The sequence below is a fragment of the Onychostoma macrolepis genome, chromosome 23 (assembly GCF_012432095.1).
Source record: "Onychostoma macrolepis isolate SWU-2019 chromosome 23, ASM1243209v1, whole genome shotgun sequence".
NCBI classification, from domain to species: Eukaryota; Metazoa; Chordata; class Actinopteri; order Cypriniformes; family Cyprinidae; genus Onychostoma; species Onychostoma macrolepis.
Genome location: NC_081177.1, coordinates 29,190,474 through 29,199,503, shown reverse-complemented (window position 1 = coordinate 29,199,503; position 9,030 = coordinate 29,190,474). Strand labels below are relative to the sequence as shown.

The window sequence follows — 9,030 nt, the reverse complement described above, 5'->3', positions numbered from 1 at the left end:
TTTTTGTCATTTGTTTTAAATTCATTATTATTATTAATAACAAATTTATTAATTCATTATTGTATTCAATATACAGGCTTTCCTGTAGCTCAAATAGTAGAGCATGGTGCTAGCAATGTCAAGATCATTGGGTTCGATTCCCAAGGAAAGCAAAAGCTGATAAAATGTAGAAACTGTAACTTGAATGCAATGTAAGTCGCTTTTAAGCGACTGCTAAATGCATAAATGTAAATTGTTATTCGTTGATGTGTCTATATATTTATTTATTTTTATTTCAGTTTTGGTCTTATCTGTAATTGGCAATCAGAAGAAGTGTGTATCTTGATCAGGGTCCAGTCCAATGTTGCTTTGGATAAACTGGTGCAAAATTAAGATGGATTACCTGATCCAATATAGCAAAACTGGGATGTCTAAATCTAGATCATTCTTATCCAGTTTTAACTTTTTTAACAACTGGGCCCTGGTGAGCAGCACAGTGTCCCAAAGACAGCCTCATTAGCCTTGAGTTTGAAATGAATAATAATGATTCACTTGAAACCTTTGTTTGGCTTAGAGGTTGTTTTAACACAATGTAATAAATAAAATCCACCTTACAGAGCAAAATATATACTAAACTGGCAAGATTTACAATTTCCCAATATCGCAGTCCAAGTTACAGTACATATCAAATGAAAGCATATTATATACTAGAAGGGATCAGTACACAGTTTAGATTTTCATGGCACCTTAATCTTAATGTTGTGTTGCTTGTTCAGGACGTCCAGTATCTGAGGGAGGATGTCCATGTTGAGTAAAGGCTTGTCCATGTCACCGGTTCCTGCACTCAGTGACCCGATACTGCACCTCATCCTCACTCTGTGTTTGGGTTTGAGTGATCGAAGAGATTCTGCCTCAAATCCCATGTGTCTCTCATCGATTCCCAGAATAAATGTAGAGTTTCTTGCCAGTTGCACACACCACAGCAGCAAACCAATGAGAAAGCCAAGCATGATGCATAAGATGGCATTATAAACCCACCCAAAGCAGTGATCAGAGACACAGGACGTGAAATCAGCATCAGTGAGCTCATCGATGGGTCTCTGGGCTAGTTCTGCAGGACTGGCACACACCGGCATCACAGAGATGGCTTTATTCCTCTGTAGCCATTGTCTTAAGTACTGGATGCTGCAGTCGCAGTGGAAGGGTTCCCGGATAAGTTGACCAGCTGCAGGTGTTGGAGCCTGTCTAAATGCCCAGGAGTTACGGTGGTCAGGAGGTTATTCTGCAGCAGGAGTTTGGTGATTTCTGCAGGAAGATGAGGGATGGTTCTCAGGCCCTGCGAGATGCAGTTCATCCTCAGACCTCGGGACGGTAAAGCTTTGCACCTGCAGGACTGGGAACCAATGTGTGCAAAGATCGAGCACAAGAGAAGGGTCAGTCCTGAACCAAAGAGCATCCTGTGTTTGAAGAAACCACAAATACTTTAGCACATATCTTCAGAAGCAGGGAGTTATTGACATTACGTGCAATAAAAATCTGAAGCCTGAGTAGCGTCAGTCAATTGTCTTGGAGTACATACCCTGATAGCACACTCACATTACGTCTATTTGACGTCTGCATTTACATATGAAAGACGTATGTTTAGAGCAGTGGTCAACAACCTTTTTAAGCCCAAGATCCCTGACCTCGGCCTTTATGAAAGACAAGATCTACCTATTGAAGAATTGATGGAAAAAGACATCAGATTGTGCTTCCAATTTGAGGCCTTTTATTTAGTATTTTAATTAGTGATGCACCGATCAGGGCTCATTCAGAATCAGATATTTTTTTATTAATTAGGAAACTGGTTGATTCTGATACTGGTTGCTGATTTTTTTGATTATTTTTTTTCAAGAAAATTTATTTATTGGCTATTTGCTTTATAACAAGCAAACTGGCCTCTTTGCGGACGTCTTCAGCATCTCTGAAAATAACTGAAAAATTAGTACAAACAATACAGTACAAAGAATGGAGAATGCATTTTTGTACATATTTTACTGTTATTTTCGGGTTCTACTGGTATAGTGATAAAGATCTTCCTGTCAATGAGCAAACACTGTTTTAGAGTTCTATAGGACATTTCCTACCAGATGTCAAATAGACATTTATTAGATGTCTTTAAGATGTTTAAGATGTCAGTTTTACATATACGTACATTCTAAATCATAAAGACATCTGTCAAAGGTTTGTACACAGCAGATGCTTTCCAGATCAAGCGATCTTTAACAGACATCTTGCAGACGTACGTGTCCTATCTGTGAAACCTCTGATTTTTTTGGCCATAGAAAAGAGATAACGTAAATCCTCTCAACATTTGGAAAAAAAATTCCTGGTAGATGGCTGCGTTGACTGTGGACATCAGAAAACACAGTGGACCAACACCAGCAGATGACATGGCAGCCCAAATCATCACTGACTGTGGAAACTTCACACTGGACTTCAAGCAACATGGATTCTGTGCCTCTCCACTCTTCCTCCAGACTCTGGGACCTTGATTTCCAAATGAAATGTAAAATTTACTTTCATCTGAAAAGAGGACTTTGGACCACTGAGCAACAGTCCAGTTCTTTTTCTCCACAGCCCAGTTAAGATGCTTCTGACGTTGTCTCTGGTTCAGAAGTGGCTTGGTAGCCCTTTTCCTGAAGACGTCTGAGCTTGGTGACTCTTGATGCACTGACTCCAGCTTCAGTTCTCTCCTTGTGAAGCTCTCACAAGTGTTTGAATCGGCTTTGCTTGACTGTATTCTCAAGCTTGCAGTCATCCCTGTTGCTTGTGCACCTTTTCCTTCCCAAATTCTTCCTTCCAGTCAACTTTGCATTTAATATGCTTTGATACAGCACTCTGTAAACAGCCACACCTTTCAGTAATGACCTTCTGTGACTTACCCTCTTTGTGGAGGGTGTCAATGTTCGTCTTCTGGATCATTGCCAAGTCAGCAGTCTTCCCCATTATTGTGGTTTCAAAGAACAAGAGATACCCAGAATTTATACTGTAGGGATGGTCATTTATTCAAACTCAAATGTAAATATTCTAATATTTTGAGATACTGATTTTTGACTTTCATGAGCTGTAAGAAATAAACATTTAAAATATATCAGTCTGTGTGTAATGAATGAGTATAATATACAAGTTTCACTTTTTGAATGGAATTAGTGAAATAAATCAACTTTTTGATGATATTCTAATTATATGACCAGCACCTGTAGATAGGGAGTACGTGTTATTTAAGAAAAATATAATTATATTCTCAGAATGACATAATTTTTGTCCCAAACATAGTCAGTGGGGTACAAATTAAATTTTTGTTGAAAATCTAATAACTTGAAAACTCTGGACATTTTTCATACTTGGTTTATAATTTATGCCACTGTCACTAAAAACTATGATAACTTTTTCGGACACATTTAACTTTTGTTTCACCAAAAAAATGACAATCCTTAAGGGGGGCATTTTACCCCACTCTACCTTACATATGTGACCCCAAAACTGGACAATTAAGTCTCTCTTAAAATGTTTGAATGCACTAGAATAAGACAGACTTCTGTGTGTGTAATGGATGTAAGACTTACCTTTTAGCATGTGATTGACAGCAACTGAAGAAGTGTAATAATCATTCTGGCTTTAAGCTGAGACGTACATCCACTATAGTTTTTGTCTTGCGAATGTTTCTGTACATCAGAACAGGCATTGCTGGTGCTGTGAACGTCTGGAACTGTTTTTCCTGTATTTTTGACAGCTTGTATTGAGCAGTCAGAGCTCTAGGAGCATCGTGGGTCATGTGATCATCACAGGGCTGGCCTGTGTGAGCAGAGGATAAGACTATCTGCCAACAGCACATTAGAAAAGCCCTGCTTGCTGACAGAGCTGCGTGCTTATATCTGCAGTTGAGATGAGTCTGAAAATATTGAAAACGTGCGTAAATATTGCTATACGTGATGAATGAGCAATGCGTACATGCCACCAAAACAAAAGATTCCCGTTTGAAACATGACTGGTTTTGTGCTCCAGGGTCACATATAAGCAAATGAGTATAATATTTAGCAATAGGCAAAAATACACTGTATAGGTCAAAATGATCGATTTTTCTTTTATGCTAAATTCATTAGGAGATTATGTTCAACGAAGATATTTTGTAAATTTCCTACTGTGAATGTATCAAAACGTAATTTTTGATTAGTAATATGCATTGCTAAGAACTTCATTTGGACTACTTTAAAGGAGATTTTCTCAATATTTAGATTTTTTTGCACCCTCAGATTCCAGATTTTCAAACAGTTGTGTATCAGCCAAATATTGCCCGATCCTAACAAACCATACATCAATGGAAAGCTTATTTATATCCTTATGACTGGACTTTGTGGTCCAGGGTCACATATTTAATTAAAAGCTGCAATCCCTCTTAAAATGTCAATATATCAAAATCCAAAATAATTGAAATGATAGACAACTGAATGCTTTGGAAAGCTGGACTGTCTAATTAAAAACAAACAAACCGATCAGTCATCTATACGTATCATATAATTGTTTTATTTTATGTTCTGAATGTCATCACAGTTTGAGTTTTACATTGACTGTACACTGACATAGATAACCATCACATAAAATAAAATCTCAAAAGACAAGCATTCTCTGTTCTACAACAACAAAATAAACCAATGCCCTTTATCATGACCTATTTCTCAGAGTGGTTGATTGGGACAGTGTGATAGCAGCCTGTGAGGAGAAAAACATCCAGACAGAGGATCTCGACAGTCTGTTTCAGTAATGCACAGTAAAACACACCTCTCATTTAAAGATAGACGTCATATTATGCAGTCAGGATACTGTACACGCTATATACACAATGGTGCCTAACTTGGTCCCCTACTATATTTATTACTGCTCAAATGTGTCTTTACAAGCCCTCTTTACGTGGGCAAATGGCGGGACAGGATCGTTTTATGCCATCTTTTACATGGATGAGTTGCATTATCTGCAGTTACACACAACACAGTACAGAACAACAGGTCAAGCACATGAAATGATGAAACACATAAAAACAGAATAAGAAATATACAGAATAATAAGAATGAGAGGTAAAGTGAAATAAAAGAGTTAAGGCTGAGTGTTCAGCTCGCGGTGGACAAAAAAACAACGATGCATTTGAACCTTCAGTCCTTCATCTGTCAATCAAAATATCAGAATATCTTCTGACATTGTTAATATTTTATGCAGAACAAAAATCTTTGGAAACATTTACTTTGCAAGTAATATAAATGCAGGAGCTTTTGCATTTTTTTCTTCTTAAAGTCAACATGAAACAACATTAACAAACCCATTTTACTTGCAAAAACAGGATATTAAACATGGATAACCTTACTTCTTTTCATCAAGAAATGATCAGCTTGTAAAAATGGCAGGTGATTGAAGGAGCGGGGTCGAGAAATAAAAGGGTGCAATGACTTTTATAAATAGAAAGAATACGAAGACAGTTCTTTTTTCTTTGAATTTAACACGAGGAACCTAAACAGGGTTAGTTTAGTCTTTAGTTTAGTCTGTTCTGGTTGACTTTAGTACATCAGAATGAATATTGCACTCAATATATGTGATATGTTGAAAAGAAAACCTAATGCTTTGGTTTGGGGTCATGAAAACGTGCTCAGAGGTTACAAAATTTTGATCCTGAAAAACAAATCGAAAAATATCAGCTTATATATCTGATCAGATTGCATCTTTTCAACAATCGTTTTCATTTGCCTCACTTCACAGACTAAAAGTTCATTTCTAGATATACATTCCTCTAAACATACAGATGCTTGCATAATATTCACCTGAAACAATCTCCTGGTTGTTTAAAAGTAAAAAAAGAAGAGTACTTTTTACATGATTGCACTTCATTGCCATGGTAACACTGGTTTATTTTCAATAATAAATAAACACCCAAGAACAACATCAATAACAAATCACAGTTAAAGCCTAGCCGATCACTTTGACGTTTCATTCGACGTAAAAACACTAGTTTGATGAGAATCTCTACGCCGCTATGATGAAGTAATAGTAAAGATGCTTTAGCCATGACGACGTCATCATGACAAACATATTGCACTTAAAAACAAACGAGAAAATAGAAAAATAATTCCATCACTGGCCCTCAAAAACCAAAATCAAAAAATGACTCCAGGCATGCAAACGTATTTTAACATCTCCTCAAAACCCTTAACTGTAAGTCTGTGAGATTCATATGATGCTGTACAACTTCACTGTAGTTGAGCAGTTCAAAGTGCCACATGATACTGCATTTGTGCTTCAAAATCGCTTTATAATAGATCACATGGAAGGTTTCTATTAGCATACTTCTTTAAATATGACTTCCACTCAAACTGACCGAGATATTGTTCTCAAAAAGTTGTGAATACGTCTTTTATAGTATTCTATAACATCGCTTTTTGCTTACAATGGTTTCAGTTACACTACTGTACTACTGTACTACACACGAAACATAGTGGTGCGATGGTCATTGGCACGTTCATTAATGATCGTTAAGACAACATGTAGAGCTGTCATCTACAACAAATACAGCGAATTTTATCAACAAATCTACTCTGTCATTCTGCTAGTTTGAATGAGTCAGCCTCAAAAACACAATGTTTGAATACAAGCAAACCCACTATTTTGTTTGTTTTTATAACCTCTGCAAGGCAAATTTAACGAAACCAGTCAAAGAAATCAGGAAAATAAATATCATATTTTGCATAAAGGCAACAAAAACCCATATTTAGGACCATTAAGATTTTTTTGCTGATATTAAACACAATTCTCAATAAATAAATAAATAAATACAAAACTTTGATTTCTATTAGAACCATACCACTGCAATGTGAAAAAAAACAACCTATGCTTTATTTCAATGTAAAAATATTTGTGCAGCATGGTAACTGGCTTTAATGTATGCTAATATTAACTGAAATATCGTTACTTTACTATGTTTTCCAGGAACAGACTAAAAACTATTTGATAATAATAATAACTTTAAAATGCATTACAGAAAAAAAATAAAAATAAATAAAATGTAACAATGCAATATATCTTAATGGTCCTTGGTATTCCTTATGCAAAATATAAATTCTTCTTCTAATCTTGTGCCATTCACCCGTAGGCAGAATGAAATAAGAGTGAGAGACATCAAACACAGAGGCTGTTTTTGCACTGTTGGGGTTGGCTAGTGTCTGTTTGAAGCTCACACCAGCGTGCTGATAGCGCAGGGTCTGTGTTTGCTGATCATGTGCTGCTCTCTGAGAGCTGTTTGAAGAGATACGGCTGGGTGCTGTAGTGGGGCGTGGTGATAGGGCGGATGGCTTGCCCAAGACGAAGCGCTTGACCCGAATGCTTTGAAAGAGTGACCCAAGGAGGGAATCTGGAGCGCTGTGTCTGTCAGGAAACAGATGCTTCTGGAAGAAAGGGTCTCTCTGGCGCTGAGGAGGACTGCTAAAGATGGAGCCCTGTGAGGAGAGACGTGGATCACACATTAATGAACTAATACAGCATCCAAACACTTTGTCAACTAGATTTTGAAGTGAAAATGTGCAGTAGTGAAGTATAGACATGCATTTTCATAATCATTTCCTCCATACAATCACTTCAATGCCTTTTTAGCAGCTGACAGAAAATTTTAAAAAGCCTTTATTCACATTAAAAATGTTTATTATATGTTTTAACACACTCTGAGGAAGGCTGAAGGCCAACATCAGTGTGTAGAGTTTTAGGCATTTTGAATGTTTATTGAGATGTGAATAAAGGCTTTTTAACTTTTTTGGACCAGAAGAAGCGCCTTGGATTCTTCTTTTTTGTAATAGTTGCTTTAAACCCAACCAAAGAGCACCTTCTGGGATTACTTCACAAGGTCCTTAATCAGCAAGTAGCGCTTCAAGATGTCTCAAGATGTGATCTTCACTGCAGGCTGTAGACGGTGGATTTCACTTTCACTCTGTCACTGGGGCAGTACCTTCTCAAAAGGTACGTTTGTACCTAAAGGGTCTGTTTTGGTACCTTAAACATATTAGTGTATGCTGTATGTACATATTAGTACGTAAAGTGTACATATTAGAACCTAATAATAGGTTCAAAAGTTCATTTCTGAGAGGATTTTGCACGCTTCAGTTTTATTTTGACGGAAACTGATAGTAAATTGGAGACTGTCCTTTAAAGTGTTGGTATTCATTTTCTCAAAATTTCAACATACATTTTGTTTAAGGTGTTTGAAGACACTTTTTATATTGTTTGAGTTGTCTGTGAATGAAGGTGTCTTTTAGATTAACACATACGGCATCTATAAAATGCATCATTCCTGTGAGAGGTAAAAATATTGTGCCCAGTTGCACATCCCTTTAGCATGTTTACAAATGAAAAGAAGCACAGGTTTTGGCATAAACGGCCCTGTGTTTATAATACATGCACTTCTGTGGTACAGTTTTAATGAATGAAAAAACACTCCAGATAATTGTAAGCGTGTATGAATCCAATTCAGTGACTCAAATCTGGCTCTTTTCAGCAGGGGTGGCTTCTCTGTTTGGGAAATCTTGTCTCTTGGTAGAAAATCTGCAAATAAACTACAGAAGCACATCCCATTGCTTAACAAACCTCTTAAGGCAGGTCTATTTGAAAAGTTTAGGTCTATACATTACTACTTAAATTCTGCTTTCAAATATTCGGACAGGAATTTTTACTTTCATATCTTCAGATAATTCTAATTCAAAAGGGCTGCAAAGACAATTCATACTAAAATGGGCAGATGCAAATGTTAAACTTTGCTGTAAACAGTACTGAATATTACTCAAATTCTTCCATTTGTAGGATAGAAACCAAAAGATTATGAGTAGAACATTCATATTAAAATCTTTAAATCTAAAAGAAAAACAAATCTTGAACATGCAAAGCTTGATAAAACACATCGCTCTTTGGAGTGAGCAGTTTAAAACTGGCACATCTTCAGCTGTTTTGTCTCTTTATTTTTGACAGACAACTACATCGTTTGAC

At 36.6% G+C, this 9,030-nt stretch overlaps 2 protein-coding genes across 6 annotated transcripts in view; both read right to left on the bottom strand.

The window, feature by feature from the left end:
* gp9 (glycoprotein IX platelet) lies at window positions 1-3,810 on the bottom strand. Its single transcript, XM_058763730.1, is given in 4 exon segments — window positions 1-1,186; window positions 1,189-1,436; window positions 2,174-3,085; window positions 3,588-3,810. Coding segments are annotated over 3 exon segments (720 nt in total). The 5' UTR covers window positions 2,176-3,085; window positions 3,588-3,810; the 3' UTR covers window positions 1-716.
* Window positions 3,811-4,525: 715 nt separating this feature from the next.
* LOC131531882 (IQ motif and SEC7 domain-containing protein 1-like) overlaps window positions 4,526-9,030 on the bottom strand; it is an 83,060-nt gene continuing 78,555 nt past the window's right edge. For all 5 annotated transcript variants that reach the window (XM_058763028.1, XM_058763032.1, XM_058763030.1 and 2 more), the window contains one exon: window positions 4,526-7,496. In XM_058763028.1, the coding sequence (XP_058619011.1) occupies window positions 7,483-7,496 (14 nt within the window). In that variant the 3' untranslated portion in view covers window positions 4,526-7,482. The remainder of the gene's footprint in view (window positions 7,497-9,030) is intronic.